This window comes from Schistosoma mansoni, chromosome 2 (genome assembly GCF_000237925.1).
Source record: "Schistosoma mansoni strain Puerto Rico chromosome 2, complete genome".
NCBI lineage: Eukaryota > Metazoa > Platyhelminthes > Trematoda > Strigeidida > Schistosomatidae > Schistosoma > Schistosoma mansoni.
The window spans coordinates 5370877-5396620 of record NC_031496.1 but is presented as its reverse complement, the minus strand read 5'-3'; the positions used below and the strand labels follow the sequence as shown (position 1 = coordinate 5396620).

Below are 25744 nucleotides of genomic sequence, written 5' to 3'. Positions count from 1 at the left end.
ATAACAGCCGTTGGTTCGAAACCCCGCTACTTGATGTCGCAATTCAAAATCAGCTATCCTCTAAGATTCAGATATTCACTCTAATTGATCAACTTTATATTGTCTAGTCTCACATGTTGATCCACTCCCAATGATCAAGTTTGTAGTGTGAATGATTGGATAAATGATTTGACCTACTGTTTCACTTAGTTTAGAGAGGTAAATGCTTTCAAGATGGTTATTGAGTCTCAGACGTAACAAAACTTAGGTCTGACTACTCTCAACCACAAAACTTCAAAAAGGCGCACCTAGATGTCTAATCACTTTGTCTGGTGACCAAGATTTAAACTTGACGTATGGGATTTTAGTAGTTTGCAGTACAGATTTGGTCAATTCAAAATCATCAATAAATGTTGTGTTGTCTAGATTCATTTCAAGAGTGATACGGGGAAAGTATGAAGGTTTTTTAGCTAAACAATCATTATGTGGTTACAAACAATCTATCAGTCAATATTGGTTAACAGTCTTATAAAATATACTTATTCATAAAGTTTTTTTTTATGATAATAATTTACAGAAGTTATTCGGAAAGTTGCAAATATCAGTGATAACATTCTGAATGTGAAGTTGAATAATATCCACTCGACTTCTTAAACTATTTGTGAACTTCTCTGAGTTTACTGATAAACCCTGATGATCTTTACAAACTAACTTAGAATTTAGGTTTTAAACTTTCTGTTAATTGGCACTCACCATTGTGTACATTCACTACCTGCTCCAAAACAATACACGTAAAAGAATTCTTTGTTCTATATGTAATACTATAATCTATAAACAGTAGGTTATTTACGTTTGTTTAGTTAATTGCCTAGGTTTTTAAGATAAAGTCACATTTATTTAGTTGCCTGGCTGTATAATTATTTCTTCGCAAATGTTTGCAAGTATGAATATACTCATTCCTTCTGATAAGGTGATAATGTTACAAGCCTCTAATTTATTTTATTCTAAAATCTGAAACACAACCTTCCCACAATTATTGCTTATTCTGACGGAAATCGAACAACTATCCATATTTTCCTGCTATTCCTTACTCTGATAATACACACACATATGTGTATATGTAAGCGTGTTGGGAAATAATGTATACCACCGGTTATTAAATGAACAGTATTGATTTAAACACAGTTCAAAATGTAACACTATTTGAAACATATGGTAAATAGTAGTTATTTTATTTGCGTCCGTTCATTAATAAGTAATTGATTCGTTAGGAATAAAACATGGCAGTGTTGTTGACTATGATAACGGTGTTGGTAAAGAAAAATAATTATTCTATTCCTTTGCAAATTAAAAAATATTGTAATTTGTATGAATATTAGATAGTTACATTTATGTATATTTGATTATATACATATATAGTTGTTAATATATTAGTTTGTAGAATAAAATAAGGTATGATACATAAGACATAGAACATTGAAAGTTCGCACAAACTAATCCAAGTTATGTATCGAATTGTTTTCCCCCAATTAGATACTATATTTTATTCATTTACGTGAAGTATAATTGACTAGTATTATGGACATCAGTCAATCACCTTTCGTTCTTTAGGTACTGATGAACCATTATAATTCATTGTTTTTCTTAGCTTTCGGTGTTCATAGAAATATATGTAGCTTACTTCAGGGCACAATTTAGAACCATGAGATTGTAGGTAGTTATTAACCGCCACCATTTTTAATGATAACAATTATTAATATCTAACTTATTAAGTTTTCTAAAAGTAGTTACTGTTGTCTATAAGGTTAATGATGAAGAGTTTATTAACAATGTCACTTCGTAACACTTTCATGTATATATTGACAAAACACTTTGTATCAACAAATGTTGTATTGCCATATTCTTGATGCTCGTCGAATTCTATTGATAAAGTTGAAGTATGACTTACAAGACTAGTTGGGCCCCAAATAACGTGTTAGTAACGACCCTAGTTACGACATTTTGTCATACAGTTTCAAATCCCATCGGTAGATTCAGCTATCTGAAGGGCAAGAATAAGTCTAGATTAGGATTGCCAACTAGTACAAAACTTAAGCTTATGATTTCCTGCTAACTGCCTTCAGCCATGTTTATAAAAACAACTCATTTGGATATCACAAAAAATATATTTATTAACAACTGAAAAACTTCGTGTAAACTATTTTACACAGCTATTATGTCACTGCTCTTGGTGGATGTGTGTAGGAAAGTGGGATTAATTTAAATCATGTAATAAACAAATTTCGAAGTAGACTTTTAAAAAATTGCAACAGAATACTGCATTATTAAGTTGTATACGCTGATGTTTCATAATGAACAAGGAATTTAATAGCTGACATTTCGATGCTTTAGTTAAATTATAATTCGATGTGATTAATGATCAGGTATTTTGAATATAATCTACTGGTACCTTTAATAATCCAAAATGTATGTGATACAATTATTATTCAGATAGTGACGAATTATTAATATCAATTGAGAGACCTTAAATATATAATTAAATTTACATAACGTTGAGTAATGTAGGACATTTAACCACTCTTCATTATTTCACTGTATAATGTCTATTCTTCTCGTGGACAGAAATAGCTAGCTTCTCACGGTTATTATGAGTCAGTAACACAGTTTATCAGAGAAGCTCAATCAATTACAAAATAAAGATGATCCTTTTCATTATTGCTGGGAAAAGTACACCATATAAACAGTTAGAACTAAGACTTATGGTCTATTTTTGTAAACGTAAAACAGTGAAAACAATAAGCCTGACAATACGTAACAGAAAATTCTGAAGTAGATAAATCATTTTTATAATTTAAGAGGAATATATTTTCTAGACTGCATTAACGACTGATCTAGATGAGAACCAGAGGGTACTGGTCCACCGTACCATCCGGCTATGGAAATCTTCAAGAGTGTGGATCCATAGTCTTACTGGGGGTTGAACCCGGGGCCTTTGGGTCACATTAAGAACTCTTAGATTCAAGACCACTGACCCACTATCTAGTATCTAACGTTTTTAACTCCGATCGGTCCGCAATATAACCAATCGATAATTTTCCATAATCTCCGCAAACCTCCAACAGTAATTAATAACCATGTGCTTACTAGCGACTAACTACAAAAGACAATCCCCATATTTCTAGTTGGAAGTTGCGACCAGTGAGTCATCCATCCACCAATGACATTGAAAGACTGTTGAGTAATACTGTGAATTGATTAAAGTCGAACATGTTAACCAATAGGTGCCGGGCTAACGGCCTAGTGGTTAAAAGCCCTCTGTGAGACCTGGACGTCCTTTGTTCAATCTCCAACGGGGCATTGGACAGGCAATGATGAGTAATCTCGTATTACGAAAAAATGAATGACCAGTACTTCCTGGTTTTCAATAGATTAGTACGTGATGTAATCCGCAAAATCCAACAATCTCCACAAGCACCTACAGTAATCAGAAACCCCTTTATTTGAGAAAATCACTGTATTTCATTGTATAAACGGTATATTCCTGGTATAAATTTCAGTTATGAGCATGTCATGTATAAGCTACTAAGAAATACGTACTAGGAAACTTGGTATCAGAAGTCAAAGATGGACCACTAGACGCTTCACACTTCATTCTATACTACTTATTATGTTGACAGTAGTTAAAAATAATTGTTCATATAAGTAACGGAAATGAACTTACGTGTTGAGAATTTCTTCCGAAACTTGTATTCTTGTTTCCCCGAAGGATAACTGGGTTATTTGCTTCTTTACTCATACTGATTTTCATGGTCTGGGTGTTATTTAGGTTCTCTGAGTTTAGAGCAAACTCATGTTTATATTTTTGTGAACTGACAGATGAGGTAGGTAACGTTACTCGTTTATGTAATTCGTCAGATATGTTATTGATAATCTTATTGTTCGCTAGATTGGAGTTCGCGCTTGCTTTAATTGTAGAAACAGATGTGGATTTCGGCTACACAGAAGAAACAAGCCATTGAAAACTGAATTAAGTTCAGGCACTGCTATTTGTCAATATTACCTTTCCATTACTGAAAAGAGTTTCAATAAACTTAGAAGTTGTATACCACATTTTCGGGTTTGTTTGTCCACAATCGGTATTTGCTTAATAAAAACGAGACACGTAATCTGTATTTAGGTCTAATTTTTCCCATATTATTTCTTTCGAATACCATTGTTTTAGTAAAATACAGCTAGTTAGATCATGTTAGTGGGTGAATTAGGAGAAAAACACTGTCTTGCCAGCTACCAAATCAAGTTTAGTTAAATTGATCATTACCAAATTATTGTGTCAAAATCGTGGAGTTAATTTTTTAATTAATAATCTTGGAATGTTGGTTGTAGCTAAATAATATAGTTTCCCTTAAAAACCATTATCATTTGAAGAGAGAGAGAGTAAAAGCTGAAGATTATGTATATGTGGCTCTGGACCTATGGAATTTTAATGAACATATTACTGAAGAATCATTTGATGAATTGTAAATAGAAACAAATAAAAACAATCTAATGGATTAACTTTGACGTCACCATCAGCCTCGAGTATCGTCCCATGAACATAAGAGAAAATGATGTCAAATAACTATTAATCTCAATTGATTCATAACACTAACGAAAGTTCAGAATGTTCATACACAATATAAAAACGTTGAAATCACCTGATTAGATACACTGGATTGAGAAATATGTTCATTTTCAAATGCACTATTGCTGTGTAAATTTTTCGTATGATTCACCGGTGATGAGATTGATATATTGTGACTAATATTTGTGCTACTTTGATTTTGCGAATTATATGGATCTGACGAAGATTTCGTCTCATTAAAATCAGAGTGGCATTGATATTGATTCGCTGTTTCAGTTGGTTTGGATTGTTGGTTTCCCAATGGATTACCTAATATAAAAATGTGGTCATGTAACGTAAAACGTTGAGTAGAAGCAAATGAATATAAGAAATATTAATGACTTGATTAGGTTACAGAGAATTATTGTTGTCGGTTACTTTGATACTATGTAAATCCAGCTTAACTGAATTCTATGAGATATTATCTACTATATTTATTTATTCAAATAATGACTACACAGCGTTTCCATTAATGATATTAGTTAAGATTTCATTTAGTTGATGTATAACTTCCTCATTTGTATTTCGATTAATTCAGTTATTCCAAAAGTTCTACAATACGTTTCAAGCACAAAACATATGTTAAAATATTCGTCAATTGGTTTGTGATGGTTCTTGGTTAAAAAAATGAAAATCTAGGAAATATTACTTGACATTAGTTTTGATTAACAATCAGTTTGATGACACGGTAAATGGATATGTCTATTATATGGCAACCTATAATAGCAACTTGCTGATCATTTTACTGCATTTAAAGTAAATCTTAAACACAGAACGGAAGGTTGACAACTCAGTAACTTCCCCGTTAAAAACTCAGTTACCTCCATTAGTATGTTTATAACCAAATTACAACAACTAATAAGCGCAGACTACCTTAGTGACTGCCAGTTCTTACCTTAGGTAATGGTTCTGTACAAGTCCTTCAATGAACAAAGTGTTTTAAATACGACATAGTATTTGTTAAAAACTCCGGCATAAATTCTACCTTTGGGTTAGGCAGGCCTGTATAAGGAATCAGGAACATGGCTATATCTTCAGGTATGGTGAAAGATGAAGATCTGGTCAATACATTACGAATCAAACTTGAAACATTTCTGGTTTTAATCACTTTACTATTCTTAAGTTTCAAAAATTATTGGTCCCTGCAAATGCATATACTACTAAGAAGAAGGAAAAGACTAAATCTACACCTCGATTTCAGAAAATCATTTTTATTTCTTGTGCAGTTATGAGTGTAATTACATGAGATATTTATGTTGCTGTATGCACCATTATGTAAAATATTGTGTTGATATCTTATATTCAGCTTGATCGAACGAACCTCTTACTTTTAGGTTGTGGCTTTCAAAGTTCATTTCAGATTGATACACCAGTGCTATAACTCATGTTCTTCATATAAAGGTATTTGGCTAAATAATCTTTGAAATGTAGAAAGTTTTCAAATCACATAACATATAGTTCACTTACTGTAAGAGTAATTTTAATAACCCACTGTTTAGTGAAAAACTTAAGGAAGGTATTCGCCATCATTTCTACCAATTTGAATGCTAATGACGGCTTAATATGTTTGAAATAGGGCTAACGACGGTAGACTGTAAATTTCAGAAGAAATCAAGATAAACAATTTCTGTACATATTATGCCCTTACGGTAAAGTTGATTGATAGGCAAAAGGCTCAACCATAAGATTTCTGACTGAGTATTCAAACAAATAAGATCCTTGTCTTGTAATTTCCAAGATTTACCATCAGGGTAAAAGAGTGTCAATAGAACTTGCCAAAAATTTACGAAATTTTGATTTCAGCATCTCTAACCAAACTTAATATACCATTCAGAAACGCCTAATATAAATCAATTAATTTTAAATGTAATTCAAGCAAAATAGTTTCTACTTCCACTTTTTCTTTTTATAACAAAACTCACTTAGTTTTGGATCGTGACGGCCAACTCTATTGATATTTTGATTAATCAGATCAGTTTGGAATTTGTTTCCAGAAGTATTTTCATAATTCAATTCTTTCTTTGAAACCTAACCAGAGAGTGAAGAATATCAGATGATTTGAAAATTTAAGAAGTATCATGTACAAAATAAAATATAACGTGACACTAATGTTATTTTTATAGTTTTAATGTTTTCCGAACTTAAGTAATTATTTATGGGAATTTAGACTCAGTTTTCTGGTTATTTTGATAAAATACTTCAAGTTTAGATAAACGAAATAAATTTATGAGCTATTTTTTAAAGAACTAGAATTACTACACTGACCATTCGTCTTTACTTATCGTACCAGAAAATTTGCAAAGGTATTTTCTGGTGAGGTCTGCGTCAAGCGAATATGTTTTTCGTTGTGAGACCGAAAAACCATTGAAAATAAAAGAAAACTGAATAGCTGTTTTGTTCCGGTATGGACGGGCACTACTGGTGAGTTACAAACTATATAACTAAAAAATATTTAGCAACTATAAGCTATTACCTGTTTAAATTATTATCTATCTGGCACATAGTTTATTAGGCTTTATCTGTATAAATTTAAAAATAGCTCGCCTTTCTTCAAGTTCTCTGTTCCTCTATTTAGACTAACTGCTAATATTAATTAAATATCAGTACTTCTAACGATCGAATCCAGTATTTAAGAGAACGCTTTTATTACCGTCTTTAAGGATTATATAACATGCTCACAGTATTATTAGCTAAAATTTTTCATGAGTCAATTAAAGCTAGACCACAATGGAAAACCTGGAAGCCTTGGACGACTGTTTCGTCCTAGTATGAGACTCCTCAGTATTGTGCATCCACGGTCCCGCATACGGGACTCGAACCCAGGACCGTCGGTCTCGCGCACGAACACCTAACCTATAGACCACTGAGCTAATTGTAAGAACAGAAAGGCGAAGCACTTGAGAAAACTATCGGAAACGAAAAACGAACGTACCAATGAATTTCCAGTTGTTTTGTTTTCATTCAGTTCAACTGAGCGTAGCATTTTTCTCATTTTATGTTGAGCTTTCTTTTCCACTATAATCTACAGAAAATAGAATTATATTTGAAAAATAAAACTGGTTACTAATAAGTAGTAAAAAACTTACGATTCGTATAACACTTAACTGATTGATCGTCGTTCAGATTATTAAATTTTCTGATGGGCAATTTACTGACAATATTTAATGGAGTATACTGGCTGAATTCAGTTACTAGTTGGTGATGTCTGATAAGAATTACAGCTACTAGAAATGAAATCAGCAGAAATATAAATAAGGATCAGAAGGTTGTAAATATAATGGTTATTCTGAATGCCTCAAGACTCATTATTACGAATTTCTTTCACGTCGTTTATAAATTATCAAATATTTTCAAATAAATAATGGTAACATTCGTGATAATAAACGAGAAGGAAAACACCTTGTGGTAAGAAAACAATAAAGGGAAATCCAAATAATGCGATTCGATGCAAAGTACACAAGGTGTGAATAAATGTCAAATTGTTGTTTTAGGTCTGAATATAAAATAACCGAAACTGAGTTGATTAAATTCATTCCAAGTTGATTCACTTATGCCTTTTAGCCTTCAAGTACCACTATAACTATATTTATGACGGGAAATATCGTTTGTTTCCCACATAACTAGCACTAATAATGATTATTTTACCGTTGATAGTATGTTATTACAAACAAATCTAAAGTTTTTTAGTAATAATACCATTTTTAAATCAAATAGATAACACTAAAACTTCATGCTTACTATAAAAATCTTGAAAGTATCTGTTCGGATATAATTAGATCAGATCCTCGGTTTAAACAACAAAGTATATAGTTTTTATTTTTTTAATTTTAAACGTATTATTGAGTTTTGACACGATTTTAATAAGTGACTATCTTGTGACAACTACAGACGGTAATTTAAACAGAAAACAGTTATCCATAAGTATTTCTGAGTACTGTAAAATATACAACAAATTTTCAATCCAATAAATTCAAAACTCGATTTTAGTTATTATTACAGAATAAAAATAAAAAATAATCGTTGTTTGAATTACCTCATATAATTTTTGACGATAATCCGATACGCTTAATTGTTTGTCATCTCTTAGAATAGGGGTAACTGGATGTTTTAATACGATTTCAGATGAAGGATCACGAAAGCTGTTTGATGAAGTTGCATATATATAAACATATGTATGGAGAGAGAGAGAGAATATGAAACAAATACAGTTGTCAAATGAACATTGAATCATTTAATTTGTGCATTTATGTTTAATAATTTTTACAACCAGAAAACCACTTAAAATTAGGTAGTAGGAAACAAATGATTTATCTTAGTTGACTTTCATTATAGTCTGTATTATCCGAATGGATTCGTATGCAATCTTTTTCAAATGAAATAAACCAATCTAAACATAGAATCATTTCAAATTACATAGATGAATTTTTAAAAAAATAATAACCCATAGTCTGAAACATTTAGGGACTATATCATATAGTCAGAATTGGAACTTTTAAATCTATTAAAAAACGGAGATACAGTAAAATTTTAAATCATATCAATTGGATGAAGTAGTCAAGAGAATTAATCAATGCCTAATACTTACTCTTCCACGTAACTATGATTTAATGCTTGTTCAACAGTGAAGCGTTTCTCTGGATTCAATCGAATCATATTTTCAAGTAAATTCAAAGCTTGTTCGTCTATATTATTTGAAAATAACGTACGTAAGGGACGATATGGTCTATAAAAGAAAACGAAACAAGCGAAAAATCCAAAACAAATAATAATAATCAATCTACATTTGATTATTTGTATTATTATCATTCCCAGTATCCTTCAATGATGAGTTTAAAACTAATTGTTATAGATTTAAAAAAATTAATGAAAGTTTATTTCACAGCATATAGCTGTTTAATTTCACTATGTAATTCCAAAGTAATACATTAACATAGACTCTCATAGGACTAGAACGTAAAATCATTGGACCACTAGACTGCGTATCTCACGTAATGATGAATGCAACTCTACTAATTTGTAAATATAAATCCAAATAACTCTTTACTTAACAATGCTTATTCAAGATTATCATTTATGTCACCTTCATCACAGCTCACCGTCTAAGTCCCTCCAAACATGATTACTATTTATAACTCAAGACATTTATTACCTCGTTTTAAAATAAAAGTAGTGAAACAACTTCATATTGTGTCAGTTCGTTCATCACCATTCCTTAACTCTATCTACATATATTTCATACATTTTTTACTGCCAAATAATAACGAAAAAATTAGTAATCATTGCACATTTAAAATATCTTAATATAACTGATGGTGCCAAAATCTGTCTTTGAGCATGTCTAACTTTTATGATCAATCCCTTGTCATAAGAAACCTCTCGTTTTGCCCTTGTGTTATTAAATTTTCCTGTCGCACAGATATCTTAATTTCGTTAATATACAATTCTAATAATACTTCACAAAGAGAATGAAGTTATTACAAACAGTATGCTGGAAAGGCGATTCAATAGCATGTACACTCAATACCCAATAGAGGACAGCTAAAGTTGAAATAAACAGTTAATACCTAATGACATTTTCAACAGGTAATCACAATCCATCTAATAAACACTTTTTGTCAATGACTTTTTCGGCTATTGACAAGCAATTTAAAACGTTTTATCTCTATAAAACCTGTAACTTTCCAAAGTGAATTACTTAGGATAAAAAAACAGTTAATCTGTTAGATGTTTTGCAGTAAATTTGTAGCTGATTGCTAAAAACATTTAATTCACACCACTAAGTTATAACTTCAAGTACAACGCTTTTTTGTCAACATTAACCATCTATTATTGTTCATCATAGTTGTCATCAATAGCTTAGTATACAATTATATTTTTGCGAAGAATCATTGTTAAAAGCAATTCTTTTGGTCTTGTTTGGTGATAAAAAGTCATACTCCATTAAGAGATATTTCAAGTACTTGAATTTATCAGAGGTGCATTAAAAAATACTTTTAGCTTATGAAAAAATTATCTCAAAGAAGATGAGGAAAACATCTCTATTATGAGCTGTGAATATTTGTCAGAATATCATAATATAGTGACTTCTTGGAAAATTTCCGTCAAATTGAATAAATAAAGGATATGACTAGTTTACAGTGATAATTTATGGACAAAAATGATATCCTATTCAACACAGTGACACTATGTTATTATTAGCTTACTTCTGTAAAGCTTTATCCAACACTGATCTACCGTAGTCTGAATGAAGGCATTCAATGTCTGTAAAACAAAAGAGTAGAGACAACTACTTAATTAACGTATCACATAAAAGCAAAAACCAACTAAGTGTAATAATAATGGTCATATATGAGAAAAAATGCAAGTTAACCACACAATACGGTTAAAAAGATACCAGAATTACTTCTCTCTCCCTCTGATACTATCGATAACATTAATTGTAAAATACATTACGAGTTATTTGCTAAAATACACTGAATATTCCTCCAACTATGAACTAATCACTGATACATCTCGATGTTTCACGAAATTTGTTTATTTTAATTACCAGTGGAACATGGAATACACATTTTTTTCTTTTGAAATTAGTCCATATGGAGTAGTTGCAGATTCATAAATGTTCATTTTCTCAAATTCTATTATTTATTGCACTAGATGACTTACAGTTACTCATGATTGTACTGAGATACTTCAAGTACATCATTTGGATATAACTTTATCAGTGGATGATATCTCAATTCGAGTTATAACTTGATTGTTAATAAATGAATTAAATTAACAACTTTTCAGTGAATAGTGACGTACTCTCGCATTTCTACCGTTGGCCACCTTCTATTTAATCAAAATTAACCGATAATTGACAAGATTTATTTGAAACTTCAGTCAGTTAGTCAGTCAACTACAAAGTAGGACCAGGCACATAAATGCGTCGATCAAAGTCGCTATATCTCATTAACACAACAAGATGAACACCGCATTCGTAGAAGCAGTTACTTGAGTGGTAGTAAAAAATATTTCATATAAGGATATGATACAGGGAGAAAGAATGAGTTCGTAGAAGGAAAGGTATAAAGTAATTTTAATCTTATGGTTTGATGGAAGGCCTCTGAAGAAATAATGTTTATTTAGAGAACTGGAAAATCTAACCACAATCTGGGAAGTCATCGACTATGAATGGTTCATGAACACTCCATCTCAGAATTTCATACAAGACACTAATGTGTTACTGAAAGTCAACAATATCATCGTAAAATTATATTATAGTTTTCATGGAAAGAACACGAGTATCACTGTGGATCGCACACCATAATACTGGTTACAACAATGTGATTCAAGAAAGTTCCCTAGATTAGCATTTATTATTCACGTAGCACTTTGTAATATGTGGGATTCTACCAAGATTAAACACGAAGTTCACATATCAATTGTCGTTTGATGACTAAATCTTCTATGGAATCTGGTCCAACAACGAGTAACCTGTGAAATCAGTTTGTGGAAAACTTCAACAATTTATATCAACAGTAGTGAACCTTTAAGCGAGTGGTTTATTTCAACTGGTTCACATTAAGCAACTTGTTCTTATCAAATGTTCGATAACTAGTCATTAGTTCAAATTTTGAAGCCGATATAGTTTTTTACAAAGTCTATCTGAATCAAAGTCCTTCAAACGGTGGAAGTGATGGCTATTCAAATTATAAAACAAGAACTGTGTGCACATGAAATATATTTAACCCCTTCTCTTACCTTGGCCAACCTCAGGGCCAATAAATCAAAAATAATATTAATTATAGAATGACCTAATTTGATTAATTTACGTAAGGCTTTACTTAGTCTTGTCTTTTCACAGTTTTAGTTCCGAAACGATTTAAGCTAGACCACCACTGGAAACCTGGAAGCGATAGATGGCCATTTTCTCCTAATGGGGAACTCATTATTAGTGCGCGTCCACGACCCTGGACACTGTAAAGCTTCGCTTCTAGACCAAGCTAGTATACAATGGTGCTAGTGCCTTATTTTCTTATTTGCGTATCTTATTATCGGTTCAACATCACTATCAATCTTTCGAAAACATGATTAATTTAGTTAGCTCTTACATCACTTTATCTTTTACTGAATTCATATAATTTCATACATTATATAATCTTTGATGTGAACAGAGAAACGAGAAGCCTTGACAAACTACGGAAGCTATTTTTGGAAACGTTATTTCATTTAATTCAAAGCTTGTAAAACAGTAACATTTACTTTTGTCCCTAGTCTATTCTACAGATCATAAGCTTTCGTTTGATGTGTGATTCATTGCCATAGCCTTTTCTGTTCCAAAGCTATTGTAATTTAGACGTAACGTAATCCCCCAGTTTTGGACATAACTGTATTTTCCTAATTGTTCTACGTTGTGGTCGGGTTAGTCATCTATTTATTAATGTATCTTTTTACGCTAATCTGAATTCGCGTACCAGATCGGATTTGGGATTAAAGCGAGTAGTGTTCCAGTTGTCTTCTCTTCTCTCTCTCTCGTGCCTGCCAGTCAATCAGGTGATAGGATAGTTTTCGTCTCTTTACTCCACTTCGAACTCACGCACACCAGCCTCAAGGTTAAGCCAGTCAGCCTATCGTGTCAAAGATCTTAATCTACGTTAGACAAGTTATTCTCGGCACGAAAGTGGGTCGACAGGTCAAGGACGTAACAGCCTTCTACCAAATATTCGATCTGAATTGATATTATATTATTACTTATCTCACCCTATATTACCCACATTTATTCTGACCATCATTAATTCCACAATTTTGTTTACTGTATAAGCTTATACAAGTTGTCACTGCATATTAGTCATTTGGACAATAAAAAATTTGTTTCATTTTAAGAGTAATCTTAAATTCACATGCTATGATTATAAACAATGTATTCATGTTAAATGTGGTTGCTTTGGGGATCATTAATTTGAAAATATAGCATTAAAACCTGGAGACAATTCATTGAAAAGAATGTTCTTCGTTCATATATCAGTGTTTTAATGTGATGGGTATCCTTATACAGCTAACAATGTGATTTTCAAAAAGCCTGTGAGAATAAGAAAATAATTGACAATCTGGTTTTTGATATTTGTCACAGATCGACCTCGGTTCATTAAAAACGATGGAATACTAGCCAGGAGTTTTGCTCTAGAATGGTAGTACTCATCATTGAGTAACTATATTTAAATTTAAAATTCGATACCATTAGTTAGCAATCCAGTGTCCTAAAAGTCAAGCCGTCAGCTGGTAGGATAAAAAACTAGTCCAATCTACCCTGGTTATTAGTGGTACTTAAATGAGTTGTCTCTACGATGAGTCTCATCCACATATTGAACTAATCTCAACTAAAACCCATTAACAATTTTATTCTTAGTTCATTTCAATCTGTGACTATAATACACAACCGAATTAATCAGCATAACTGACGGTTTTTATGTTTATTCTAGACATTTTTTAGCAATTCATGAGGGAAAGAAAATCAACAAGGACCAAAACTTTCTGATAAACTAGAAGGGCATCAGTTAAAAAGTTAAACTAAATACCAGATGATTAAGTGTTCAAATTCTGGCGTATTCATTTCGATACATATCTTGGTGGATATTGACAGACATAAGGCAGTGAGTTGTATAATTCTTTTTTCCAAGCAGTAGGAGAGGATCTCTTTAATAATACACTGAGTCACTTACCTTCATAGAAACACTAGAGGGTTAAGCACTTTCTTTGTTTCATTTTTTATACAGATTTCTTGGTATTTCAAATCAGTTGTCTTTAGGTTCATTTGAAACAAACCTTGAATTTGGTTTTTGTTGTTGGTGATTTTTTTTCATTTACTTATTATGATCACGTTTTGTGGGTTAATCAATTAGAAATATTCATGATGTTCGTAAACTCTAATCATTTGGGCATTAGATTTTTGGAAAAATATTTGATTTAAAAACAGATTACATTATAAACTTTGAGATCTCAAAGATTTTATAGTTAATATCACGGGATGATCTTAGTTGAATAACCATTATTAGCCAAAAGGGACTGGATATCTGTTTTGTCCTAATAAAGAACAACTTAGCTATGTGTAACCGTGACCCTGATACCAAAGGTCGAACCCAGGACATTCAGTTACTCGTACGAGAGCTTAATCTCTATACTGCCAAACCAGAATCTAGTGAGTTATATATTTAACTTCAATCAGTTTGTAATATCGTGCAACCATGTTGCAATGTACCTAGTGAGTACCTATCTCAGGATTTTTGGAATCCATAAGACAATTGGCAGTCATCTAGTACTAATTGGTACACTAGTTATCCTTTATGAAACCAAACTTAGAAACGTATCATATTTAACGGCTACTGATTGTCCACTTTACTGGGAATTGGAGATCAACATATTTCAGCTTTGAGATACATCAATACTTTCGTCTTGTAGCATTGAGATTTATGTGTCTCATCAGTCTATGTTTTACTAAAGAGACCGTATTTCGTTCATCTTACAATTGATATTTAGTAAAGGAATTGGTACTCATAACGTGTTTCCACATCTTGGAACAAATATCTCTTACTTATTCAAAGGTGTGCTTTGAAGTATTAAATCATTAGAAGTAGATTGACCGGTATTTGACGCACGTTAATCATTATAAATAAATGTAACCAAAAGAATAGATTTTTCTATACGAGTAAAATAACATCCTTAGTAAAAAGTCTTATTTAATCACAGAAGATTTATGATTTCATAGGGACTCATTAAAGTAGGCTTTCATGCATTCGACTAGAAAATTGAGAAACTCTTAGAATGAATAATATTCACTGTTCAGACTCTAGGAGGCTATGTTACGTAGAATTACTGTATTCTGAAACAATAACTGAGTCCATTAACTGATAAAGACTGCTAACAGATAACAAGTAGAGTGACATAAATCACAAACCATAAACCTAAATTCTTTATCCACACTCAAGGATTTAAGGTATATGTTCACCTATTATCTATCTCAGTATGCAATTTCGACCGAAGGAAATGGAAACTGAGAGAAGCTTGAGGATGGTCAAAGAGAGACTGTATAATTATTAAGAGTTGGTTTTGGTTTTCAAAAACGGCAAACCTTTTAGCCTTAACACAGGAGTTAGGGAGAACTATTGGGAGTAGTAATTTGATGAACTTGCATGAAAACAATAGAACCAACACAGCTGCATCTTCGCTTTTTATAGCTTCGAAAAAATTTTGTTTTAGATATATTTGTTTTCGCGTGGGATTTAACTCGATTTCTCCGCTGTGTCATTAAGATCTCGAACCATTCAAAACAACATATCGTTTAATGCATCTATGTGACTGTTGATCCGCTATTAAAAACGTCACTAGTGACAAGGGTTGTGTTTCCATAATTTCAAATTGAATACCAGCTAAATTTGGTGATATAACTACTAAAATATTTTATTCAAAATGTGTTTAAACTTTGATAGACAAAGTACGTTTCTCGCAAACTGATTATATATATATTACTATGAACACAAATGGAGAATACGATTTGATGAAACGTTTGTCTTAATCTTCCATATGAAGTGTATTTTCTCTTAAACAAATATCTGGGTCATCTATTTTCTCTTACTAATTTTTGACGTCCAATTCAAACGTAGTCGTTTTACATTCGTATAAACTTAGTCAAATTTTAGTTTGGAACGCTGATATTGAAGGACTAACCTTGTATTGTCGGTCTTTCCATAACCGATATGATTCTCTCAATTTGATTGATTGTTGATGTACCGGGAAATAATGCTTTACCAAGTAACATCTCACCTAATATGCACCCTAAGCTCCATATATCTACATATTTTGTATAACGATTTGAAGCTAGTAGAATTTCTGGTGCCCGATACCACCTCGTAGCTACATATTCGGTTAATACAGGATTTTCATAATCATCATCTCCATCTATAAATGATTCCATAGATGTTGTACGATTTTCTAGAGTATTTGTCAATGAACGTGTTAAGCCAAAATCACATAGTTTCACCAAACAGTCCGAGTTTAACAGAATATTAGATGGCTATAAATGTAAAATAAAAAATATATACAATGAGCAGTATCAGAATTAATCTTATCACTGACTGAAATTAACAGGATACCCATAGAGTACTGACTACTTACCTTCAAATCAGAAAAATATCCACAAACTACTTGTCAAAATTTGATTAATGGAATATCCTCAACAGATGGTGATCAGTTTATATGTTAGAACGTTTTATCTTATTATATATAATGATGAAATATATGGTGAATCATTTGTTTTTGGAAATTATTTAGTCAATAAAATTTGTTCTAAAATGTTTAAAACTTGAGTACTTCATTGTGATATCTTAATTTATTTTTAATTATTCACATAAAAATAGAATAAAATGGTATATTCGAAAAGTCCCACTAGGAAAAGAAGTTAGAAACTGATATCATATGTCAATGGTTCAGGTTTAGACATTCGTTTTCAAGTAAAACGGAAAGATTGTTAGTATTTAGAGTCGTTTTTATGATGGAAATAAGAAAATTGCACCAGAAAGCAGGAATTAGGTAAGAATAGAGTAATCTGATATACATAATTTAGAATTAGATACAAAACAAATTCATTAATGTCAACAACTTCACTAATCAGTTAAGTGAGGTTGAGGATCACTCAAATCATCACTCGTGTAGGTTTATGCAAAACTAAATACTGGAATACTACTGTTCATCGCTCTTTTAATTTAAATGCATCCCATAATTTTCCTCTCGAATAGTCAAATTTATGATAGACTAGGTGTAAAAGAATCATTAGATAATAATATGACAGCTAAAATTCAGATACAAACAGGTTTCTGTAACTTAAAATCAATTTAAATAAATTAAACTTCGTTGATCCAAAAATGTAGACGATAACTATAACGATGGTACACTATGAAAACTGAATGTCCATAAAATCTGGTCTGAAAGCTAAGATATAATTAAATCAAACGGATGCTCAGTTTTAGGGGAAAAGATATATCTTCCCACTCTGATGAACAGACTGGGCATTTATAATTCTGAAGGGGTTTTTGTGGATATTTCAGTATTTTCATAGTTGAAATCATGAGTCAATTGAAAACCACCATGGAAAACCTGGAAGCACTGGAAGGCCGTTTCGTCCTATTATGGATCAGTTGAAGTTAGACATTAACACCGTTGGATGCCGGCTCAGTGGTCTATCGGTTAAGTGCTCCAGCGCGAAGCTGGTAGGTCCTGGGTTCGAATCTCGCGGGTGCGGGATCGTGGATGCGCACTTCTGAGGGATCCCGTAATAGGACGAAACGGCTGTCCAGTGCTTCCAGGCTCTCCATGGTGGTCTGGCTTCAATTGACTTATGATTTCAACTATGAAAATTTATAACTCTGTTTAGTATTTGAAAATCTTTAACATAATATAACCACAACATAACTTGCACTCTGTAGTGAAGAGCAACTCTTTCTAAAAGAACTTAAAAGTAAAATTATACAATTATATTAATGGATATAAGTAGATATTTTATTTTACGACAAGAATTAGTATGAGAACAGTCATAAAGAGTTAGGTCTTAGATGATCGAAAAAAACGCTAGATAACAAGAAATTTTGTATCATAAACTGATTTTGTTGAATAATCTTAATTAATGGGTTGATTTTTACACCCCAGATTTAGAAGCGACTTTTTTGGGGGCTATAAGCATATCTTACGAACGAGTAAGAAAAAATAGGTGGATACGTTCTCGACGATAATTTAGTCTTCATTTATAGTTTCCCGAACAAGACTGATTTATAATGGGAACCATTTTCGGCAATTCTCAAAATTTCGCGGTTGTTATATATTTGTTTTACTTATTACACAAAATATCAAGGTAAAGGTATGTTACAATTTTAAATTCTATACCCCCTTTGCTTCATTTTAACAGTCCTCACAATTTATCTGGCTTAAAGACATGTGAGGAAATTAGACTTACTAAATCATTTCCTATCTATGCTTTTTTATTGGTTATGAATTACGTCGTCGGACCAAAATTCCATCTAGTATTACAGATAATGAACCTTCTACTTAAAGTACAGTTGGTGAGTCGTTAAATCCTTATTTTATTTGCAAACCGAATAACCTGTCATGTCACATTCGTTCAGCACCAAATACTACAAAAATATCAACTATTAAAAAGTACTGATAGTAACTGTCTGATAAGTTCTACTTTTTCTCTTTAAATGTGGTTCAAACCGTGTACCTTATATCATTCTAAGAATCTTGTACACTAAAAAGCGACCGATACAAAAGCGAAGCGAAGGAAACGACAATAGATGAGTCAAGATATTGATTACCAACAGCGATATACAATTGATAGAATCAAGCTAAAGGAATAAGTGAAAAATCGGAATCAAGTATTTAGAATAACATGATGTTTAAGCCTCAGAATGAATAAATTTGGATTCTCGTATTACGCTCTGCATCTCGTTGCTTCTTCCTCAACCAAATACTCTAGTTATCTCACGGATTCCACTCAAAAGCCTGGCCAAGAGAAATGACTTCAATCGGCATAGTTACTTGTATCTGTTTTCCAAAATATACTCTTACGTTATCTAGTCAAAAACTAAGATGTCGCTCAACCTTACACATTCACATTTTTCCTATCGTGCGTTTGAACACTTAAATTTATGGTTGTGAGAATCCGGCTGCAGTTTTATAGCCCATTCCACCTGATTTGGAAGAGAAAGTGGAATATCATGATCATATGTCACATATTCAGACTATTAAGAAGACTATTTAACTCAGCCTGTAGCCCTTCTATGGTTAATCCAGGACCCAAGCCCGAGTAAACCAGGAGGGTTGAGGATGGAGTCAGCCACCCCATCCCATAGAAAACAACATTACTAAAAAACCTTAACCAGATTCAACAAATTAAACCGTTGAAACTCCACCCTGGCAGTTGAAGGATCTCCATTTAGAAAAATTATGACGTTCATAGTGAAAGCCGAGATTCTTCTGAATTCACGAGACCGATATCCTCTCTAACAACCAGAGCGACAATTAGTATAGATACATGGGATATCCAGACAATGTAGGTGACCAGAAGAACCAATCAAATAGCTACGGAAATGAGGAGATACAACTTGGCGGTTCTCGGAATAAGTGAAACCCGTTAGACCCATGCTGGATAGAAAGGATTAGCTTCGACAGAAATGTTGTTGTATTCCGGTAACAAAGAAGAAAATACTCCAAACACGAAGGGAGTTGCTCTGATGCTGTCCAGAGAAGCATGTAAAGCACTTATAGGATGGGAATCTTATCATTCCAGGATCATCAAAGCATCCTTTAAAACAAAGGAGGGGATCACAATGAATGTTATCCAATGTTATGCACCCACCAGCGATAGCAATGAAGATGATAAAGATCAGTTTTATGGGAGACTGCAGTCGATCGTAGAGAAGCGCTCAGGAAAGGATCTGACTATCCTGATGGGAGATCTAAACGCGAAGGTCGGGATGAAAAATACTGGACATGAAGATATCACTGGACGATATGGACTAAGAGAAAGGAATGAGAATGGTGAGAGATTTGAGAATCTATTTGTGTTCAACAAATTGATTATAGATGACACAATATCCCCCCACAAACACATACACAAAGCTGAATGCGTCTCACTGGGTCACACTACAGAGAATCAGATCGATCATATCTGTTTCAAAAAAATATTCACAAGGTCAATGGAAAACGTGAAAACCAGGAGAGGAGCTGGTATAGCTTCAGATCGCCACATGATGTTTGCTAAGATGAAACTGAAGCTAAAGAAGCAATAAACAACTGGAGGAGCAGCATTACAGAGGTTTAGTACAACCTTGCTTAGAGATACTGACAAACTCAACGTATTCAAGATAACTCTCAAAAACAGGTTCCAAGCCTTACAAGATCTAATCAAAAAAGAAGTGACTATCATTGAGAACAACTGGAGGACATCACTATGGCCATCAGATAAATCAAGTCTGTAAGCAGCAGAACCATACATCATAACACATAAGACAATTATGTCAGACACAGAGGTAACTGCTAAGACGCTTCATGTTCTCTTCAGAAAAATTTGAGAGGAAGAACAATTACCATCAGACTGAAAGGAAAGATAAATTATCAGGATACCAAAGGAAGAAAATCTTAGTAAGTGCGGGAACTACATGGGGATCACACTACTGTCGGTACCAGGGAAGGTTTTCATTAGTGTGTTGCTGAACCGGATGAGAGATTCAGCAGACGCCCAGCTTCGAGATCAATAGGCTGGATGCTGTAAGAATTAGTTGTGTACCGAATAAATTGCAACATTACGGATCATTGTTGAACTCGTCACCATACATCGACTTTTTTGACTGTGAGAAAGTATTTACAGGTTGGATATGAGGACCTTATCTAGTCTTATCCGACACCATGGTGTACCTGAGAATATCGTCAACATTATACAGAATTCATACGACAGACTACACTGCAAAGCGGTGCATGGAGGCCAGCTTACAGATCCGTTCTAAGCGAAAACCGGTGTCAGATAAGTCTGCTTTCTCTTTTTTCTGGTGGCCGACTGGAGTTCAAAAACCTTCACCTTCCAGGCGAAGCATGGAATATAATGGACAACTTGGATGCAGTTGGACGATTCGGACTTCTCAGATGATCTAACTCTCCTGTCCCATACACAGCGAAAATGCAGGTGAAGATAGACAGTGTAGTACCAGCCTCTACAGCAGTAGGCCTCAGCATGCACAAGGGAAAAGGCAAGACCTTGAGGTACAACGCAGAGTAAGAATGTAAATATGCATATTGTTTCGTAAATTTCTTTATAAGGTAAACAAGCTTTCCTTTTTTAAATCTGCAAAGATATTAGAAAAAAACGTCAAATATTCGACGATTCAATCAGTCCCATAAATATTCCACACAATATTTATTATTATTAATTCCTACATATACACATTTCTGTATATCAATAATATTATTGATGTGGGAAAGCATTTAAGGTCTTAAAGAATAAATAAGTAACTAACTTTTAACATATGAAGAATACACTATTTCACGTGATTTTCAGTGTGAAGAATAACTGGTTGAAAAACTGGGTCAGCGAAAAGAATGCTGGGTGATAAAATTAAAATGAAAAATTGGGTGTGTCCACTTGTAACAAAAGTATACTTACTAAAACATATATGAACTCCATTTTTTTACAGTAGATACATAAACATAAATAAAGTAATGGAAATAATAGGAAATTTAGCAAGGTCATATAAAAAATTATATACAGTAATAAACAATGGAATGTAATATAAATAAATATAACAAGGAGTGAGAAACGAAATAAGGTTGCTATTAAAAACGATTTATCAATAGATATAGTAAAATAGAACTTCATACAAAAAAGGTTTCAGTATCATCACAGGCAAGTTAAAGCAGATAAACAGGGAAAGATAAATAAAGTGAATAAACAGAGGAGAACAAGTGAATAGCGTTGGAGTAGTGAGATATTTGTAAATTATAGAAAAAAGTCGAATCAGTAAGATTAGCTTGTTAAACAATTTATCCTTTTATTTCTTACGACCTAAATATCTAATTGTAAGACCAACACGTAATGCAGCCTAAAAAGACAATGATCAAAACTATAGGTTAATATTATATTGTGGTCACGCTAGCTTGAAGTTACATTTTGTGCAATTGACCCCAGCTTTAGACACCGTTACGGAGTGAAGTAACTGTGGAATTTAATTTGATAATTGAAGGACTAGGAAGTACCGATTAGATTAAAATACTATAAACGATCAGTCATAGTCTAGTGTCATTAATTACTTACTATCAGCTATTCGCTTCCAGGCTGTATTGTATGAAACATATGGACTTTCTTATTACCTAATAATAGCCATCATGAGGAGGACCAAATAACAAGAAATAACATCGCATTCATTGATGTGTGTTCAGTCTTTTGTAAACATTTTTCAAATTTAATCGGTTTATTATTGCCTCTTTCTGTAATGCCGCGGAGTGCAAAAGCTGACAACGGTCTGTTATGGTGTAGAGCATCACTTTTAATCTATAAATATCACACAGTGATATAAACAGAGCTAACCAACGCTTGACATGGGAGGGAAATGCTAACAACAAAACTCAATAACTTTTGGATAAAGTTCTTGTTGTGGGACATATCTTAGATGAGGCTGTTTAAAGGTATCTGTCTAAATACTAGTACGTATAAGCAATAATTCGATTTGATTAAATAATCAAAATTTTTTAATGCTTCAGCAATATGAATTAAGAGGTTTGTTTTTTCTTAAGCGGTCAGGATTCAGTGACCAGATTTGCAAAGCACCTTCTCTGTTTTCAAACTTTTTGTGCTCAAATTAGAAGCCCAGTGTTCTAATTTCATCTGAGGCAGTTTTATTATCCACTCAAGTGAATTTTACCTACACATTTAGACATATAAAAGAGTGTATCCCACATGATTTTTTACTTACTTATTATGGTGTTTGGCAAATATTTAACAAAATAGGTTGTAAACAATTGTATTTTCTAAACTACAAAGTTTAATCAAATTAAATATAGCTACAACTTCTTGTCTGAAATCGAATCATTCCCAGATGAAATATAAGGTAGATCACATAGTCAACTTTCATAACTCACTGGGCGACTATGTATCTCCACGAGTTGCTTTGAGGCTTGTAATAAAGCATCGAAGTTTGTCATTTGTTGTTACGTTGCACAACCTGGTCGAGCTAAAAGCTTTTGTATAGGTGGTTTATTTTCCTTCATTAGGTGAAGACATGTTCAAACGAATTGCTTTAAGTTTTATGTAAGAGGCATTAACTACTACATAAACAGTTGAATTTTTGTTTTAACTAGTTTTGAGAGAATAAAAGTAAAGTTGTGGAAATTAACCATCACCAGTGCATTGTGCAAAAAGAATATTATTAGAAACAGATAGCTTTGGCTTAACCTCTCAAACAGAAACTGTTATTGATGTTCTTAAACGTTTGAGTAGAAGTATTCCAAATCTAAATTTCCAGTAACTTTAAGAGTAGTACTGAATAAGGGATGAAATTTTGTTTTCTATCCAAACTAGATTACCATCAGATTCATGGTCGATTGCTACTAGATTACAAAATCTCGTAATATATTTATCTTCTATGTTGATCCGGTTTGCATTGATGAACAGTTCATTTTTTCGAAGATTTATGACTCCGTCAGCTATCATTTGATCAATCAACAACTCTTTGTAAGCAATAAATCTAATAAATATGACTGATTTGTTAAGGTATACTAGGCCATTTATTTAAAAATGAAAATCAAAAGTTACGGAATTTTAGTCAATTTTTCTGACATATAGAGAAAGTCAATTGGCATCCAAACTATGAGCTTGTATTTCAAATATGAGAGGGACTTACTGAAAAAAGAAGTGTGAAGTTTGTATGAACTAATGATTCCTTTGTACCTGATGACTGCCTGGTTTCGAATTCCAAATACAATACGTCCGTTTGTGCTAATTTAATACTTCTTGATTAAATCGCGTTATTTCTGGGATTCCCAGTTTGTAATATAATTCAAATACTCCTAATTATCACAAGGAGATACAATAAAATGGTGAAGATGCTTTCTTTTGCCTTTCACCGATGACATTCCGTCCTTTGGTTGTGAAGTGAAAAACTGTATTCTGATACTCCGTGAATTAAATAGTGACTTTTAAAGAAATTATGCCATATTTCTTCGGCACACCTATCTTAAAGCATTTATTTGGGAATTTAATTCTAATATTTTAAAAATTCCTACAAAATTAATTTAACTTTATACTAACACAAGACTACAAGTCATATAGTTTTTCAACAGGAATATGTGTAATTAACAGTTTTCATACATTATCTGAGAAGCAAAAGTGGATTTCAGTAGGACATCAGAGCATCAGACATTGTGTGGGACACGTAAACTACTATCTCCAATTCTAGCAAGGGAAAGGAAGAAGCCAATTTCATTCAGTGGGATTAAAAGGTCCGATTTGAAAAAATGAGACTAATGACAACTTTAGCAACTCATTGCATTTAATTGCAAAGAAAATAGATTTTCAGCTGATAAAAAACATGACAAAAAACATCCATGTTAAAAATAAACATTTTACGTGTGTCTACTTCACAGTATATTCAAATAATAACGATTTTTACTGTGGTCAAAGTGAAGTTGGATGAGAAAGTGTAGTGTGTGTATAATTAAAATAACAATAAAATTAGAAGTAGGCGCTTTTTAAAATAAGTTTGACAGGTCAAATATCTTGAGAATGGCTTACTTTTAAATCACGATGTATGACATTGCCGGAATGAATATATTTAACTGCTCGCAACAACTGGTAGAAAATGAACTTTTTATGTACGTCTCTCAAAATATTTCCTTTTTTGATGCAATTATTTAAGTCAGTTTCTGTTTTCATTAAGAAGGAAAGTTTACATTACCCATGTACTCAAAAACTAAATAAATGTCTTTGTCGTTTTCTGCTTTTATAACATTTAAAAGACGAATGATATTTGGGTGATTAGAAAATTGCTGCAAGAATGATATTTCTCGAAACGTCCTCTAAACGATTGTTTAAGATAGTGCTTTATACCTGAGCATCTGTTTGATTCCTGAAAGCATCAAATATCTTTTTGAGTGCCAATTTTTTATGTGTTTTCTTATTCACCGCCTTCCAAACTATCCCATAAGCCTGTGGATAGGAAAAAAATTAATTGTGACAAACCCCTTTTCCTATACGCCTCTCAATCGTGTAATTTTTCAAGATAACTGGTTCTACTTCCAGTTGCGTCATTTTTACTGAATTTTGATAGCGCGGGAGCTTTGTGTAGTCAATAGAATCAAGTTAAAACAACAACGTCATATGTTGTTTTGACGTTTTGATTGACATTTTTCTTATCGTTTTTACGTTTTTCAGGCTACATGCTAAAGACCACAAGGTTAATCACTCCAAAGACTGAAAGAATACGAGGTTGGGACACTTTGGACGGTACTATCTCTGTCGACATACAGATTAATGTAAAGCCACCTCAAATGAGCCCGAAAACAGCTGACTCACATTGATCAAAGGAGGGA

The 25744-nt window shown here is 32.6% G+C and overlaps 1 protein-coding gene across 1 annotated transcript in view; it reads right to left on the bottom strand.

Moving 5' to 3' along the window:
- The window catches only part of Smp_134260 (putative extracellular signal-regulated kinase 1/2), a gene marked incomplete at both ends in the record, with an annotated part of 30674 nt that extends 5211 nt beyond the window's left edge, over positions 1 to 25463 (bottom strand). Inside the window, 12 exons of the mRNA XM_018795441.1 lie at positions 3701 to 3973; positions 4674 to 4909; positions 6562 to 6667; positions 7572 to 7661; positions 8673 to 8778; positions 9225 to 9362; positions 10843 to 10900; positions 16343 to 16688; positions 24948 to 25078; positions 25111 to 25231; positions 25263 to 25361; positions 25395 to 25463. Coding sequence (XP_018649754.1) covers positions 3701 to 3973; positions 4674 to 4909; positions 6562 to 6667; positions 7572 to 7661; positions 8673 to 8778; positions 9225 to 9362; positions 10843 to 10900; positions 16343 to 16688; positions 24948 to 25078; positions 25111 to 25231; positions 25263 to 25361; positions 25395 to 25463 — 1773 coding nt within the window. The remainder of the gene's footprint in view (positions 1 to 3700; positions 3974 to 4673; positions 4910 to 6561; positions 6668 to 7571; positions 7662 to 8672; positions 8779 to 9224; positions 9363 to 10842; positions 10901 to 16342; positions 16689 to 24947; positions 25079 to 25110; positions 25232 to 25262; positions 25362 to 25394) is intronic.
- Between the last annotated feature and the right edge of the window lie 281 nt (positions 25464 to 25744).